General features: G+C 38.1%; 1 protein-coding gene across 8 annotated transcripts in view; it reads left to right on the top strand.

Annotated features, from left to right (window-relative positions):
* Nucleotides 1-17,325, top strand: part of mdn1 (midasin AAA ATPase 1) — an 82,096-nt gene extending 64,771 nt beyond the window's left edge. For all 8 annotated transcript variants that reach the window (XM_051725180.1, XM_051725185.1, XM_051725186.1 and 5 more), the window contains exons 80-102: nucleotides 397-620; nucleotides 5,040-5,177; nucleotides 5,265-5,443; nucleotides 5,671-5,832; nucleotides 6,227-6,364; nucleotides 6,533-6,671; nucleotides 6,770-6,945; nucleotides 7,141-7,266; nucleotides 7,381-7,516; nucleotides 8,594-8,907; nucleotides 9,353-9,508; nucleotides 9,608-9,709; nucleotides 10,206-10,404; nucleotides 10,665-10,832; nucleotides 10,927-11,084; nucleotides 11,890-11,979; nucleotides 12,902-13,017; nucleotides 13,167-13,341; nucleotides 13,521-13,594; nucleotides 13,775-13,889; nucleotides 15,623-15,689; nucleotides 15,825-15,967; nucleotides 16,092-17,325. In XM_051725180.1, the coding sequence (XP_051581140.1) occupies nucleotides 397-620; nucleotides 5,040-5,177; nucleotides 5,265-5,443; nucleotides 5,671-5,832; nucleotides 6,227-6,364; nucleotides 6,533-6,671; nucleotides 6,770-6,945; nucleotides 7,141-7,266; nucleotides 7,381-7,516; nucleotides 8,594-8,907; nucleotides 9,353-9,508; nucleotides 9,608-9,709; nucleotides 10,206-10,404; nucleotides 10,665-10,832; nucleotides 10,927-11,084; nucleotides 11,890-11,979; nucleotides 12,902-13,017; nucleotides 13,167-13,341; nucleotides 13,521-13,594; nucleotides 13,775-13,889; nucleotides 15,623-15,689; nucleotides 15,825-15,967; nucleotides 16,092-16,277 (3,481 nt within the window). In that variant the 3' untranslated portion in view covers nucleotides 16,278-17,325. The remainder of the gene's footprint in view (nucleotides 1-396; nucleotides 621-5,039; nucleotides 5,178-5,264; nucleotides 5,444-5,670; nucleotides 5,833-6,226; nucleotides 6,365-6,532; nucleotides 6,672-6,769; nucleotides 6,946-7,140; nucleotides 7,267-7,380; nucleotides 7,517-8,593; nucleotides 8,908-9,352; nucleotides 9,509-9,607; nucleotides 9,710-10,205; nucleotides 10,405-10,664; nucleotides 10,833-10,926; nucleotides 11,085-11,889; nucleotides 11,980-12,901; nucleotides 13,018-13,166; nucleotides 13,342-13,520; nucleotides 13,595-13,774; nucleotides 13,890-15,622; nucleotides 15,690-15,824; nucleotides 15,968-16,091) is intronic.
* The last annotated feature ends 668 nt before the right edge of the window (nucleotides 17,326-17,993 follow it).

The following is a 17,993-nucleotide window of genomic DNA, read 5'->3' as shown; positions in this document are numbered from 1 at the left end:
TAACACATCAGTGGGCTAATATTAGTGTTTTTTTTCTTAGTAACCATTTCTCTAAGTATTGTTTTTTGTTTTTTTTTTTCATTTAATACATCTTGTGCCCAGACATTCGTGATATTAAAAACCAAACATATTAATCAAGCTTAACAGTGAATTTGTAACTTGGCATACATTTTTTGCAAATGAAAAAAACCTGGAATGGCTCTGGAGCAGAGTGAATACAGAATACTTTGAGCGGGAAGAGGAAATTGCGTTTGCTCAATTCCACTCGCATACTCTGTAACCTATGGAGGTTCTTGGACCATGTACAAAGTTCAGTGTCTAAATCCATCCACCTTTAGGTTTACAGTGTCAACCATGATTCTATCTCAGCATGAATCTTCATTCTCCTCCACACAGGGATCACTTCATGCTTTGCTGTTCCTCTCTGGACCGGTTGTGTGCTGTGGTGGCCCAGATGCCAGCTCTAGAACAGCTCTTTATTCCTGATGGGGTCCCGGTACTCCATACCCAACCTGCCCTCATCCGTGGTCTTCAGGCTGTAAGGACAGAGGTGGAGTCATGCCTTACAGAGTTCACCACCTGGAAGACTCACCTGCTCTCTATCAGACAGTCACAGAAACGTAAGAGCACAAAGTGAAAGAACGCTGTTAAGATTTTAAGGATGAATGACTGAAGATGTACGCTTTAGGCTGACGTAAAATCTTTAAGACCCATGAAATCAGAATTGAAGTTGTGTGGCTTTTATTGCATTTCTGTTAGATTTGAGGCCATCTATATGCTAGTGTAAGTGACAAAAGTGACAATTAAATTTCGGCAGATATATGCATTAAATATTTACAGTGTTTCTTTTTCTTTTTTCTTTTTGTTTTTATATAAACAACAGCAGTGCAAAGTGCATTAAATCATTAACCCGATGATAAACTATCTATAAATGTACAAAATCAAACTCACTCAGACTGCCAACAATTTCTGAAATGTCATTCTAATTTGACAAAGAATCAGTTTTCTTGTCCCTAAAAATGAACATTCTGCATCATATCATTAACAAGATGAATGATCTATCCATGTATGTATTAAACTAACTCAGACTGCCTACAGTTTCTTTTCAAGGTTATTATACTGTAGTTTTGGGTTTTAAATTTAGTTTAAATTTTCTTATTTCTTTATTTCGTTTTCAATTTCAAATTATTTAGTTTCGGTTATTTTAGCAACTGTGTTTTGTTAGTTTTAGTTTAGTTTTTCAATTAATTTTAGTTTTAGTTTTTTTTTTTTTTAGTCTATCAATATATTGTAGTTTTTATTTTTATTTCTTTTTCAGTTAACACAGATGAGTAAATGACTTGGCAGGGGAGAACTTTATGCAATGTTCTTTAAATTAAACTACTCCCTATCCAGTCCAGATTAGACATAGGTCTACATAGTTTATAGCTAGGCTGACATGCAACATGGTGAAATAACCAAGAAGGACTTACAAATGTGGAGTTCTGTTTCATTCCTCCTGACCACCAGAGGCGGTCCTAAGCACTAGTGGATTATCGCAGCGCCAGCACGATAGGTCAAGATAATATACCAACTAAGTCACGTGGTGACGTGGGCTGAGCCGTGAAGGATATACATTGCAGCAGCTCAGCCCTCTACCTCTTTCGCTTTCTCTTCATGGACTGTTCACGCTGTCAGGTGCTGCTTAATGAGCAGCGAATTATTCGACCTCACATGCTGACGGGGCTCTCCATTGGTTACATTTGACGGATTGGAGTTTTGTTCATCGTTACGGTGATCGCTTCGGTGAGTTTATTTTTTATTGCCTATTTTTCTGTGTCGTAGGTAACACTCTATGCTATCTGGTGGCTGGTGTTTACCGCGTTTATAGTTGCGGTTCCCCGTGAACTTTTTACATCTCTTGCTGGTTTATTGTGGTGATTCTCCCTACCCCTCGGTGCAATCCAGCGGCTAGTTATTGGAGAACTGGACATTCTCTCCAGAATTTTTTCTCCTCTCTTCTGAGTGATTTCAGTTTCCTTCAGTTCTAACTGAGGGATTTTTATTATTTTTTCTTTAAGACATTTTTCTGCCTGATTTTAATTGCCTATCCGGGGGAATTTGGTTTTCCTTTTGGCCCCTATATCATCATGTTTTTTGTCTCGAGTGAGTTATCGCTCTACTCATTTGTAGCCGTATGGTTCTATCCGTAAGTGTTTGCAACTGGGTTGATATGGCTCAGAGCTCGATCGCCACCGCCACTGTGTCCGAATGTTCTCCTCCCTGACGACAGACACGATGTGTGCCCATCCTGCTTGGAGATTCAGCACCTGAGAGATGCTCTTACAGACCGTGTTTTCACTGCAGTCTCCTGCCCATGTCAGAGAGATGGCTCCGTCTCGCTGAGTTGGACCCTAACTCGACGGTTAAACGTCTGCAACAGGAATTTGTCCCCCTGCGGTCCCAGAAACGTTGTTTCACTATCGAAGACCATTGCAAGCCTTTCTTTGGAGATGGCTGAGCTAAAACGTCTCCTTCACTCCAGCCCCATCTGTTTCAGTGCCAGCAGAGGATGAAAACTCAGTCAGGGAACAGAGGTAGAGCCCCACAACTCATCCTAACCCTTACATCACCCAGACTTGTCCAGGTCCTGTCTACAAACGCTTCCAATTCACATTTTCTAGACAAAGTTGGATGATGCTGCTGTTCACCTTTCCCCCCAGGATGCTCTTGCTGGTCTGTCAGTGGCAGGTTGCTCTAGTGGGGATTCAGTTCAGTCATCAGGACATGCTCTATCGTCTTCTGATGACACTCTGGCTGTACTCCAGATGGCAGTTGCTTGGCTAGGGCTTGATGAACCACCTGTTCAACCCACCCAGTACAATATCTTTTTTTAGATAGTTCTCGACTTCTTTTATTATGCCACCATGTAAGGACTTCGTGGTGGAACTTTCTAATGCGCTCACAGGATGTGGCGCTCCTAAGCGACGGTCAAAGACAGCTTGTACCCTAGCGCCCATGGTGGAGGCTGATTCTATCGGCGTGGGCTGCACGCCTGAAATTGAACAAACTGTCGCAGCCTTGGTGGTATCACATGACGAGGCTTTGCAAGGCAATGTACACTTTCCCAGTGCACAGTGCGGACGCACAGATTCGCTCTTTAAAAAAAACTTACGAGTCTGTCACTTACATAACACGTGCAGAAAATACGGATCTGCCAGATACTTCTTGCCACTTCTAATACATTGGGGGCAGCTAACGTTGACCCCTCTGTTCCTCAATTCCTGCAGACGGCTCTGCTGGCGATGGGTCATGTGGCCCACAAGCTGGGCATGCTAACCGCCACACTTCTGTCAGCATGTCGTCAAGTGTGGCTTGCCCAAGCAAGGCTGCCTGAGGACCGCAAAAACACCTTAAGGGACCTCCCAATTGTTCCTGGTCACCTCATTGGACCGAACATCCCAGAACTGTTGGAGAGGGTGAAATTGTCAGAGGCTTCTCATCAGCTGACACAGGTGCAGCGAAATCCTACCTTTAGGATTCTGACCGCTCAGGCTCGCCATCACTATGCAATGCCAGAACAACACTCCCATCAACCCCCTAACCAGCATTCACAGGCCTCACAAAGGTCTCGTGTTGTTCAGGATGCTTTCGGCCACCTCATCGACAGTCAGCGCAAAACCGAATGTGGGCGCACACACACACATGAAACTCATGGCCAGTAGGTATGCGATGCAGCATATGGAGACATTAAAATAAACAGAACAATTTTGTAACATGCACAAGTCAAAGTATTAAAAACTAAAACTGAAAATATTTTGTTCATTTCTATTTCGTTTTAGTTAGTTTTGAAGCAATGCATGATAGTTTTAGTTTTAATTTAGTTTTTCTAGCTTATTTTTTGGAATTTCATATTTAGTTTCAGTTATCTATAATAACCTTGTTTCTTTTCAATACATTTTTATTGTATCCATGTAGATGTTTACAGAAAAATCATATAGAACAGTGAAAACGCTCAAAGGAACTCTTACTTCTCCTCTGTCCTAACTGCCCTCGATGCCTTTATCTCATAGGAGACAGATGACGTACAGTAAGCTCCACTGACTTCGTCTTCACTCCTATTGGTTGAGGCTGCTGAAAGTCACTACTCATTTGCATAGTTAATTTTTTTTCAACTTTCTGAAGTCGTAAGACACGCCCACATCTAGTCGCCAGGGGTCGCTTTCACTCGTGTTGCCGGATGTTGCCAGCTCTTATATATCATGATTATTGTTGTTTGCTTTTTATTTGACCACTACATTTCCAAAAGAACGTGTCATGAAAGTAATTTCACAATCCTTCTGGACTGCACAATTAATCAAAAAAACATCAAAAATTCAGTATTGTCATATGTGATTATTAAGCCAAAAAGGATGCGATTTAATCCAATGGATACATGTTCTGTGTGTGCTTTTGTGTGAACAGGTGACGTGTTCTGTGATGATACACTGTTTTTAGTGCTCTCTGAGCAGTTCATGTGCATTGTGAAAACAAAGTGCTGCTGATTTCCAAACATTTGTATAAGTTATTCCTAAGTAAACTAAGTTATTCTTCAAATCTCAAAATGGGACACGGTATCACAGAAAAGTAGAAACATTGCATACTGACAAATACACACTACACTTTCAGTGTTCTGCAAAAATAAAAGCTCCAAGTGAGGGTGAAGTATGTCTGTTTATTTTTATATTTTCTTTGAGGTTTATTTATAATATAAGTAAAGTTTTTTGCACAAAAAACAGTCATATATGTCAAGTTTTCAATATTTACTGGCCCAACATTTTAGTTTTAATAGGAAATACATCAACACAGGAAAGAAAGCCACTCATCAGGCATTTCATGGGGTCTTTAAAAACAATTTTGTTTTTAAGGTAAATATGAGCAGTTGTGAAATTTTTGTTTGATATGAAACCAGCTGGTTTGACATGGTTGCATCATAATCAGTGTAATTATTGAGGATAGCACAGGTGATAACCAGGACTTGCCTTCTTATTTTTTCTGATCTTATTCTTGTCCCCATGCAGGGCATTCCCATCCATTTTCTGGTGAGTTCTCAGAGCAGTTGGAGAAAGCAATAAACATGGTTCTATGTGCTGTCCAGGCTCTAGTTAAGAGGAAAGAGAGAGAACAGCAGGAGGGTCAGCGGTCAGATGGCAAGAGAGGTGGGCATTTACCCAGAATTTTACACACAGCATATACTGCTCTATAGTTGTTTGTCTGGTGACTTAGGGAATACATTTTGTGTATAGAGAGTGATTCAGAGATTGCAGAGGAGTTCTTGAAACCGGGACACTTGAGCGGGTTACTGGAAGAGGACTTGAGTGGAGATGTGTCCTGCCTCTCATTACCGGAGATCAATGGAATGGTGACAGAGCTGCTGCAGAGGCTTCGATCACACAGGGACGACTGTCAGCCCCACCAGCTACAGGTCAGTCGCACATGACGTACAATACTCAGAAAGTGGAATACAGGTAAAGTGGAACACTTGAACTCAATCGTATATCATTACATATTCTTCTATTACTCATCAAATTCTCTGAGAAAGTCTCCTACTTTCCCTGTATTTACCCTGCTATTTGTCACAGACAGTTGATGTTTTATTATCTACAGTTCCAAAAAGAATACTTCAAATGTGTGTACATTTAATGTGTGAAGGAACTGAAAGAGGCCTGTAGGTGTATGGTGCGTTTGGAGCCCATGCTGTGTGTGTATTCTGAGTTGGTGCGATATTATCTGGCTGTATCGATGGGAGCTCACCGTACCACAGGCAAGCTGCTGTCCGTCCTCGCTAACGTCTTCACTGAACTCGCACAGAAGGTATGTCATGTTCTACCTACCCTCACTCTTATCACTGAAGCCTGTAGGAAACAAAACTGCTCAAACTAAAGGATTTCCTAAATATTACATTGTAATTTAGCTGATGTTTTTATCCAAAGCTTCTTAACTCATACTTATTATGGGGACAATTTCCCATGGAGAAACACAGTTTCTTGCTATAAAGGCATAATGGTGATAGTTCCCCTGTGAGGTTCAAGCCTACAACCTTTCAGTTACCCATACAGATTTTATTACAGCCCATAGCTAGCTGTAGCGTCTTTCAAATCTCAAATTGTTAGAGGTCAGATTTATTTATTCTTTTAAATTTGTTTGTCTGTCCATCTCTAACTCTCTCTTCATCTATTTCTCCACTGTCTCTGTTATCGCACTGCAGGGTTTCTGTCTGCCACAGGAACTTATGGGAGGAGGAGACGGTGAGGGAACAACAGAGTTCCATGACTATGAGGGTGGAGGAATTGGAGAGGGAGAAGGAGTGAAAGATGTCAGCGACAAGATCGATAATGAGGATCAGGTAAGTTAGCACGTCTAAATGACATACTGTAGAGATATTACACTGAATTCTGAGCTTCTGAGCTAGGATGTGCTGTTAACATTAATGATGCAGGTCACACCTGAAGGGAGCAAAGCAATATATTTGAGTTAAAGGTTACTAAAGTCTTGCCCTGTGACCTTTGTCCAGGTTGAAGACACCTTTCAGGAGGGTCAGGATAAGAAGGAAGAGCAGCAGGACAAACAGGACATTAAAGAGGAGGACAATGCCATCGAGATGTCTGAAGACTTTGATGGACAGATGCATGATGGCACTGAACAGGAGCCAGGTGATTGAATGCATTGACAGTAGATGCAAATGTAAATTTGATCTCAATCAAATATTTGAGAAATCTTAATTAACATTAATCTCTCATCTCTTGTTTAGGAGAGGATGAAGAAGACTCTGAGAAGGAGGAAGATGAGGAGCTGGATAAGAAGATGGGGGATCTGGGCGATGGGCAGACAGATACTCTGGACGAGAGAATGTGGGGTGATGATGACGAAGATGATGATGATGCCGACAGTGATAAAGAGGAAGAGTCAGGTCCAGGAATGGATCAGGTACTGAGTGGATTGGTGAAGGCTTCTTTTAATTCTAGTTGGACTCTACTAAAAGATTCTAGAGGGCTCAATCAATGACTTTAAAAAAAAAAAGGAATTACTACATGTTAACACAAAAATCTGAATATTTTCACATTTTGTCAATTACTTTATAATGATGATAAGACTTTTGTTTGTCAAATCATATCTTTAAAGGGAGAGTCAGAGCTGGTTGCTAAGGATGACAACATGGATGCTGGAGAGTCAAACAAAGATAAGAAGAACCAGGACAAAGATCACCCAAAAGATGAGGAAGAGAAAATAAATGAACAGCTGGATGAGGTGAGTCCTCCTCCATTTCCTTCCCTCATAGAAGACATGCTCACATTATCAGAACTGACAACCAATAGAATAGTGTGTAATAATGTGGAGGTGTATATGTGTGTTTATTTGTAGCGTGAGTTCGATGAAAATGAAGTAGATCCATACCACGGTAAGCAGGAGAAGAATGCAGAACCAGAAGCCATGGACCTGCCAGATGAGCTCAACCTCGATGAAGATGGCAAAGATGAAGAGGAGGGAGAAGGAGATGGTACGTTCAACAGACTTTTAGGTGTTGGCTTTGTTTTAAAAAGTGGTGGGGAAATTTGAGGGGTGTTGACATCACAAAGTGGTGAAACTCATGACTATATTATGTGCAGATAATGTCAAGTAATCGTTCTTGATGACCAATTTAAGAGCTACAATGAATGTTTCACATAATTAATTTGATAACTTGATCTGTACATCTAATACTGTCAGCACTGGGATTTTGTTAGTCATGGATCAGTAAACTTTAGCCACAGTGACTGATTGGTCTTATGATAAAGTTTTCACCTCCAGTACAAGGTGTTCCAGGTTATTATTCGCACTAATAAAACTTTTTATTTAAATAAATGAAGAGTGCATCTGTACGTCAAAGGATGTATATCCTGATCAGACATCTTATTATTGGCACTTATTATAACACAAACGCGAATGAAATGGAAACTCCTGCTCAAGAACTGGAGATGTTTCTTCTGCATTAGACACTTACTGTACCTGACGAAAGCTATTTCAAAAAGTGGTGGGGGCAAAATTGACAAAGTCAAAAAATGGTAGGGGGACATGTTCAACCCATCTCACCTGAAATAACGCCTATTATTGCTGGCCCCTTCATATTGTCAATCTATAGTAACTACATATCTCAAAGTTAACCCTTTTATTTTCTAAATACACATGTCTGGTCTTATTGTGAACAATTCATCATGTTATTCCCAAGGAAAAAAAAATCATCCAAATTTAAAAACGTTCTCTGTCTCTGAATTGACTTATTTGGCTGATGTCACCAATCACTTATTTTTCAACCGCCCCTTCCAACCACCTGTCATATAGAGACCATTTTTCATGATCCAATCAGTTCCTGATGGATATAACCCCACATTCCTACCCACCATTTTTTTTTTTTATTCGAATTAACTTGTAAACATGTAAATTATGGGAGATAATGGGTTTAAATGCCATTTCATGTCGCCTTTCAGACACAAAAGTTGAAAAGCCTTCTATAGATAAATAACAAATATTGATTTATTTAACGATTAATTTTGATTGTTTCTTTAATTGTATATTTTTTGCCTTTGTTCTGTTTCAGAGGAGAATCCATTTGACATTGATGACAAGCCTATGGAGGTGGACGAGAACACTGGAGAAGAGAAAGATGGATCAGAAGAAGGCAGGGAAGATATGACGGAGGAGCAGCAAGATGGTCAGATGGAGGAACATGGAGAGGAGGAGAAAACAGAGAAGGAACCAGGAGAAAAACAGGAAGACCAAGCCTCTGAAACAGATGAGAGAGAAGAGAATGAGGGAGATGAGAATGAGAATGAGGAAGAAAAGAATAAAGGACAAGAAGAAGGGCAAGAGGAGGACAAGTCCATACCAGCTGATCAAGGCCAGAGACCAAAGGTTTGTTCTCATGTTCAAAATATTTTCTCTCATTCATCCTCTCTGGATTGTAATGCAGAATTAAATGAAAGTGTAAAATGATATTTTATTATTTATTTTTTATTGTTTACAATTTTACAGAAATGTGCAATGAAAAAAGAACGAGCATTATGAAAATAAATGATCTTATATTAAACTGTTCCTTTGCCTATGGAAAACTAGAAAAATTAGGGAATTTCAAAATTGTGATTTCCAGTCCTGTAAAAGTCATGGAAATTAATAGAATCCTAAAAAGATATGGAAATTTCTATTGTGAAAATATATATATTTTTTTAGTTATGCTCTGGTCTAAAATATTTCATTGACTAGAAATGGCTCTTTTATGTTTGCTCTCTATAAAATGATTTTTTAAAAGTCTTTTTTCAAATCATTGAATCACTCAATAATTTTCCATGACATTCCTCAGGAGGAAGAGGATGGAGGTGAGGATAATGAAGCTAAGTTGGAGTCTGCGGAGAGGAAGGAACATGCATCAGATGGACAGACAGGAGAGGAGAATGTTCAGAGTGACACCGCAGTAGAGCTGGCTGGAGCCGCATCAGAGAGAGACCAGGCCAAAGAGGTACACGGTCATCTAATTTAACACATACTGTTGTATATTGTTATGCAAAATGGGACAGTTTTATCACTCTTTATTTCACCCTCCTGTTGATGTACACAGGAACACGGCAGCGGGGCAGCTGATGCCAGTCAGTCTGAGGGACATGACTCCAAGCTGATGGCACGGATGAGCTCACAAAAACAAAGGCAGAAACAGACACAGGTCAGCATGAAACACTGATTCTGGTTACTATTTTTGTTACTATTTATTTTAATGATGGCTTTTCATTTTGGTTCATATAATGTTGCAGTTTTCAAGCAGCACATTAAGACGTAATGATACCAATTCATAATATTTTGGTATGCACAACATATAGGCTGTCAGCTTTTACTGGAAATTTTTTATATTAATAAGTAACATCAATATTGAATGTTTATCGGATCTTAAAATTAATATCTATCTGTCATACTGCGCATTGTTGTGACGACTAAATTCACTTGTTGCATTGGTGTTTAGTTTTTTGTGTTTTTGTTTTAATTTAATTTTTAGACAAAATATTAAAGCTATAGCCTTTTATCAGATTTTTGCCATTACTTAATGGTATTGGCCAGAATTTTAATATTGGTGCATCCCTAAATTAAACATTAGATTTTTTTATAACACTGTTAATTCTTGGGTTTGAGAAACTGATGACCATTCTAATGTTTTTCTTAAACAGAGCTTCAAACGCAAACCTGGCCAGGCAGATAACGAACGCTCAATGGGTGATTATAACGAGCGTGTAAATAAGCGTTTGCGTACAGTAGAGGACAGAGAGGAGAGAACACAAGATCAGACTCAGCCCAACACGCAGCAGGAGTCTGACCTGTATGAACACGTAAAACAGGAAGAGGACAGATACGATGCTCAGACATATGGTATGGACTGTAAAATTATTATGTATATTATGTCTCTCATTTTTTGTTTTTCATTTAAAATACATAAGAAATGTTTAAAAATTGCTAATTTGTCAGAGATGTGGCACTGCAGTTAGCATACATGCTTTTTAGACACGTTGAGCCATGGTGCTCAATGTTTACAGCAGAATGTGTCCCAATCCATTAATTTAGTGTTCCAAAGGAGGCCCCACCCTAATCACATCCACTAATGCCCCTGTTGGCTTATCTGTTCCTTATAGATGCTGCCAGTGCAGAGCAACAGAAGCCAACTGGAGTGAAGCAGGAAGAGGAGGATGATGAGGAAGATGACATTTCCATGGAGATGGAGGAAGAGAAGGACCTGCAGGCGGTAGAAGCCCAGGAGCTCAAGCCAGAAAAGCTAGATGACAATAAAGCTTCTCAGAAAGGTGCAATATTTGTGTGTCTTTATGGGAATATCTATACACAGGTTTGTACATGCTTGTGTGTTCATTTTTTTTTATTTGTCCCCTGCTTTCTCAGGTCTGGAGCGAGGGGATATGGAGGTACAGAAACAGGCTGATGAGGAAGAGGAGGAGAAACCAGAGATGGAGAAGAGCAGTAATGAAGAGGAGAGGAAAGAGAGGAGTATTGAGTCCACCATTCACACTGTGCCTGAACTACTGATGGAAACAGAAAAGGTATGTCTGTTCATACTAACTCCAAAAATCAATTAAAGGGATAATTCACCCAAAATGTTTCATTTACGCACCCTCACAAAGACTTTCTTCAGCAGAACACAAAAGGAACAATTTTCAATACAGTGGAAGTTAATAGGGACTTACTGTGAAGCTTAAAAAAAGGACCTAAAAGTTTTATAAGAATAATCCATGTGACTCCTGCATCATATTCCAAGTCTTCTGAATGCATACAACAGATTTTAAAGAGAAGCCACTTGCGTTGTTTAACTCTAGAAACAAACCAATTATTTGTGTGAACACACAAGCCACTGAAAAAAAAAAAACTTTCATGCACTCATGAACGCACAACAAACGTAAACGATTTTCACAGAAAAACGACTTAAATTTTGGGTTGTTTCTTACCAAAACATATTGTATGCCTTTTCATTAGACTTTGAATATGACGCACAAGTGGCATGGGCTACTTTTATGATTTGGCTTTTTTTTTTTTTTTTTTTTTTTTTAGCTTTAAAGTCAGTCCCTGTTAACCACCATTTTAGTACAGTGGGGTCCAAAAGACTGGAAACTAGTGAAAATAGTTTCGCTAGTGCTTTTAAGTTTTTCAAAACTTGCTTTTGGATCTCACTGTATAAAACATTTCGGCGTTCAGAAGTTTACATAGAAATTATGACTGTGATTCATTATGACAAGTTCAGTTACAAACTACTAAAATGGTTGTAGTGGTATTTTTGAAACATGACACCAATTATAAAATATATATCGTCAAAAAACAGCTTTTATGGGAAGTTTGTGTGTGTTACACCAGGTACCATTGAAGAACCCAGAAGAGCTGAGAAGAGAGATGGAGCTGCAGTTGGAGGCCTGGCAGAGACAGACTTTAGGATCACAGGAAGAGGTGTGACATCATAATGGCAGTAACATGACACATTACAAATATCACTGTTCATTAAATTTTGAAAAAATATCAGTTTACTGGCCAGGTACATTCTCATTGTCTTTTAAACCCCATTTAAACCTGGTATTAAGATGCATTTCGGGTGATCCGTCACATGTGTTCAGCGTGAAATATTTTGTGACTGGATCACAAAAACCACATATGGAGGTAGTGAAAAATGCATGTGACAACATCGCATTTGTAGTGTGAAACGTTCTCAATGCTTCTGAATGCTTCCCAAACAGCAGCGAAGTGCCAACCCTCAACTGTCAATCAACCGCTGTGCTAAAACAAGAGTTTAAACTTTGCTGGTTATGTGCGGCTTTAAAAGGAAATAACAGTCCTATTGGAAAATGTGAAAAAGCGAATACAAAGACAAGCACAAGAGCTTCGCAGATATTCTTCAGTGTGTATCAACATGCAGTGATGCGGATGAGAAGCACAAATATCTGAAGCTCAGATTAGTACAGGTACTCCACTAAAACAACGTATAACTCTGCTCAAAATGTTGCGAAAAGGTGCTTAGATTAAATTTCAACTGCATCTGGGGAAAAAAGCATGCCAGTTTATTCGTGCTTTCCTGGTCTTTTCAGACTTTTTCGGGGATTGTTATTATGCAGTAATACAAGGACATAGTGGTTGATGTGTTATCATGAAATTTATAGATCCTCCGTTCGAAATCCGAACATAAATGGTCACAGGAGATGCATTTGAGATGCATGGTAAATCCAGGTCTAAACAGTTGTGTCTCGCTTCACCACATGTAATCAGATCACTTGAGATGCAACTTCTTAATGACAGTTTGTAATTTATTTGTATTTTCGTTCATGCCAGTTTTCTGTCTTTCCTCCTTGTTCCTCTTTCCTTCACTGTTGTCCCCCAGGAGAGTGCTGCAGCAGCGATGTGGCATCAGTATCAGGCCCTGACGTCTCCTCTGTCCCAGCAGCTCTGTGAGCAGCTCCGTCTGATTCTGGAGCCCACGCAGGCTGCCAAACTCAGGTGGGTCTCAAGATAGCAGGAATGAGAGAGTTGAGAGAGAAAGATAATGAGTAGAAAACAAATACTATGTGACTGTCAACAGAAACCATTTTAGTTCTCCTCGAGATTTAACTTGGCCATTAACACTGCCTGTTGGATGATATGAACAGGGGAGACTTCCGCACAGGCAAACGGTTGAACATGCGTAAGGTCATTCCTTACATCGCCAGTCAGTTCCGCAAAGATAAGATCTGGTTGAGGAGAACAAAACCCAGCAAAAGAAACTACCAAATCTGCCTTGCCGTGGATGACTCCTCCAGCATGGTGGACAACCACTCAAAACAGGTACAGGAAAAAATGTACTCTTACTCTTTAGAAATGAAACTTTACCTGCTGAATTCATGTGAACCTTTTGAAACGAATGTGTTAGCCTTCTTTACTTTAATAATAAACATGTTTGATGTTTGTCTCAATTTTGTGTTGTGTGTGTGTGTGTGTGTGTGTGTCTCACCTGTACTCTGTAGCTGGCGTTTGAGTCTGTCTCTGTAATAGTGAATGCTCTAACTCTTCTGGAAGTGGGCCAGGTTTCTGTGTGCAGGTGAGTCAATTACCATTTATTATTATTTTGTCCCTAAATGCTTCATATTGAAAAAAGTTTTTTTTATTTTTTATAAATGCTTCTTGCCTATTGTAGTATACTGTAGCTATTTTTGAAAAGCTTTATTGAATGTGTGGTTGACTCATTGATTTATTCACTCATTCATTTCTATCTTTCTAGCTTTGGAGAGAGTGTCCAACTACTGCATCCATTCCACCAGCAATTCAACGACCAAGCTGGAGCAAAAATACTGCGGCTCTGTCAGTTCCAACAGAAAAAGACCAGAATAGCTCAAGTAAAAATCTCTCAATATTTTTATCACACTCTTGTTTTGTGTTGATTTTGCAATAGTGAGTTTAATTTAATTAAATTCCCTTTAACCTTTAGAGGCCCAGTGTAGCAGAGTTGCAATGATGGCTGAAAAAGCAATTAAATAATATATAATATACGTTAAATATGGATAAAAACTACACGTAACAATAGACGACACTCTGAACTGTATCACAACAGCAGTTTTGGAGGGGGAAAAAAATTGCATATCAACTGTCAAGAGCTTGCTGAAGTCACACACAAAATTTAGCCATTTTTCAAACAAATATTTGACCTGTAACATTTTTTATTTTATTTTTTATTTCCAATATGTTTACTGATGCACTGTTTAAATTTCCCCAAAAAAACTTAGCATAGCGGAAATGCAATGCTGGACATTAGTGGTCAAACGTTTTCTATATTCACATAATGGAGCCTTTTCAGTAAATCCCAAATAAACTGTTCCAAATGATTTCCAGCTATTTTCTGTGGTGTACTGTTGTTAAAAAAAAAAAAAAAATCTTTGTTTTATGGTATTCATGGTATATTAAATGTACCATATTTCATTGTCTTTTAATTATTTTGATTATACCAGAAAATATATCATCAATATCAATGGTCCTTATTAGTTTTAAATAGTCACATTTCTTAACTCTTCATGAATTTACTTTTTACTGCTTGTAAAAAATTATTTTAATAACCGGTTAATTTCATTCAGATATTTTTGTTTCTCATGAAATCAAAGTCTAAATGGTATATTACAGTACATTATCAGAATTACTCCGCTTCCTGTTGCCCAAAAAATTAAAGTACATTTCTCAGTTGTTTCCAAGTCAATACTGAATTATTGTTAGAAATGATGCCTTGATACAGATTTGAAGCTGCCGAGTTATGATAGTGAAGCAGATCTGCAATTAAAACAAATTAAGTAATTATTACATGATTATTACATGTAATAATCATGTAATAATCATGATTATTACTGCCCAAGCATTGTGTGCATGCATGCAGGAGAGAAAGAATTTGGCTATATATTGATTTTAGATGGCCAGATGTATTATTATTATTATTATTATTATTTATATATATTTGGGGATATATTTAATATTAAGAATGCATTTATTGAAAAGATGTTATTATATACAGGCTACTGTATCCTTTGCTTGTTATGATTTCTATGCTGGGGAAAAAAAATTTAATTGCTTATTATTTACTTTGGTTGAAGCAAGCCCCTTATTCTGAGCTTATTTTTCCGGACCAGGTCCCTTTTTTTTCTTGAGATCTGGCAACTGGTATATCACCCACCAGTACTCTGTGACCGCACAGAGTACTGTAAAAAATAAATAGAAGAATGTTGTTAACCGTTCTTTAATTTCATTCTAACCGGTTACCAATTGCAAAGGAGGTAGCGTTCCACTGGAACCAGAACAAAAAAATACAGTTTCTTCTTAGAACGACCCAAAATAAAACACATTTTGTTTTTAGTCCCTGGATGTGAATTTAGAACTTTTACTTACTGTCTAAAAAACAAATGTAACATTTATCAACCCTAAAATAACCTGTGGCTTCCTTAAAACCCTTAAGGAGAAGATTTTCTAATCAATTTCAATGCTTGGCTCTCTGAGGGTAAAAGTATTTGAATTCTTAAATTGATTTGGAATGTGATGACTGTCAAGTTATATCCCACAGAAAATTGAAGTAACTTTCTTTATTTTTCAGTTTTTAGAGACTTCAACAAATATGTTTGTGGCAGCCAAACAGCACAACCCTGGCTCGACAAACATAGGTATAAGAGTTTATCACATTAATGTCAGCAAAGCAACCTGAAGTTCTGTGCCTTATGATTCTCATTTTATTGGTTCATATTGTCTTATGGTTTAATATACTCATCAATGTTTGCTTTTTCACCATTTCTGAACAGAATCATCTCAGTTGTTGCTGGTAGTGTCTGATGGTAGGGGCTTGTTCTTGGAGGGAAAAGAGAGAGTCACAGCTGCTGTTCAGGCTGCTCGCAGTGCAAACATCTTTGTCGTATTTGTAGTACTGGACAACCCCAACTCCAGGGTAAGGAATCAGTTTGGTTCTCCAGGATCTATGTTTTTGAGTGCAGTTTAGCCAAATATATGGAATAACTAAAATGAAATATGTGTAGCAATTCTAATATTATTACATTCATCTCTCATGCCAGGACTCTATTTTGGATATAAAAGTGCCCATATTTAAAGGTCCGGGTGAGCTGCCAGAGATTCGGTCCTACATGGAGGAATTCCCCTTCCCTTTCTACATTATCTTGCGAAATGTGAATGCCCTTCCAGAGACATTAAGTGATGCGTTGAGACAGTGGTTTGAGCTTGTCATCGCCACAGACCAATAATGGACCACATTGAAGCCATTTTGCAGGGGCCAGAAGACACAACTGTACGACAGAGGTTTCAGTGCTGCTAGTCCTCCCAAACATGGATGAACACACACAGATTTGACAGGCTGCTGTACATGTGCCTTTTTTTCTTAATTTTAGTATTATTTTATTGAATTTGTAGTTTGATTGAAGTGATTTCTCTATTTGATTGCCATAATGAGTAGGAATCATATCTCGTTACAATCGAATCAATTGGTCAACTTTGCACGTCCTTTTATTTTTTGTTGGTTTTCTTCAAAACTGTAAGAAAATGTGATGCCCTCACGTGGATGAACCTCAGTTGAACTGAGTAAATGTTGACTGGAGATACCTCTAATCCACTGCAGTATTGCCCACCCTCTCTCTCGTCCTTTAAAGATTCCGTTTCTAAATGTGAATACAGTCCATTGAGTGTGAATGCCAGTATTCTTTGATCATATTATGCGCAAAAGGAGGTCCAACTGCATGTCAATATTTGCCTCCAGACACATTTATGGTTATCCAGAAAAATATGTGCCTTTACAAAACCTACATGCTCATCATGTAGACAATTCTCAAAGAAAACTCATCATTCGCAGTGTATATTTTAAAGAATTCTGAGTACTGTTGCGTCACTGGTCGTTTCAAAACACACCAAGGAGCACAATTGCTGCCAGTGAAGGAAACTTTTGAAAGATCTTTGGAATATTCTGTGATTTCAGTCAACACTGTTCTGTATCCTTGAAACAGACCTTAGATATTTAAACTCATTGACAATAAGTGCATATCATGCCAGACATATCTAATTTTAAACATTTCATTTAGAAGGATTTTGATTCAGTTACAATTTTCACACATTTTCTGCTCAGTTTGTACATTCTGTGTCCAAGAAGGCAACATCGAAAAGCAGACTATTTCATCATTGTCCACATACAGCAGTATCCTGGTATGCGTCTTTGGTCTCTTGTTATCTTCCTCATCATGGTTGAGGAAATGATATTTGTTCATAACCGTGAAAATAACAATAAAACAAGTTTGGACATTGTTTTCATTGTGGTCTGAATTGATGGTGAACTTTGGTTTGGAAAAGGACACAGATAATGACTTTTATTTTGCAAAGATAGTCTAGTTATGTGGACTTTTATTTAGAACAGTGTCTTTCGAAATTAAAAAAGGATTATATAGCTCAAGGACTAATATAAATGAATATATTTTTATATTTTATTGGATTTTTCTTTAACCCTTAATGCATGGATGTTTCACCAAACATTATTACATACTCTGGTCTTTAGCAACCCGGCATGTATATCTATCACAAATGGGTATACAAAATGCCCAGATAGTGTCACATTTTCAAGACAATTAGAAATAATAAAATATCAAAATATATCAGACTATAATGTATTCTGTTTTTCAAATATCAAAGAGATGATTCAACAAATATAGACCAGGATTAATTACTTTCACACTGACATTTCATGAAATTTTTATATCAAACACATATTGAGCTACACATTTGTTTTTTCAGGCATTTTTTAATCTAAATAGATGCACAAATTACATTATTGTCATCTCATACTGTTCATGTGTTACACTTGCTATAGTTTACTTCCATGTTGCTTCTTTTTCTAATAGCAACATCAAATGTATATCAAGTCAATCACTGAAACAACAGCGCCACCATGAGTAACACATAGCATTTATAATATTTAT

The sequence above is a fragment of the Myxocyprinus asiaticus genome, chromosome 19, assembly GCF_019703515.2.
Source record: "Myxocyprinus asiaticus isolate MX2 ecotype Aquarium Trade chromosome 19, UBuf_Myxa_2, whole genome shotgun sequence".
NCBI lineage: Eukaryota > Metazoa > Chordata > Actinopteri > Cypriniformes > Catostomidae > Myxocyprinus > Myxocyprinus asiaticus.
Note: the sequence above shows the minus strand (reverse complement) of the source record. Positions and strands in the feature narration are given on the sequence as shown.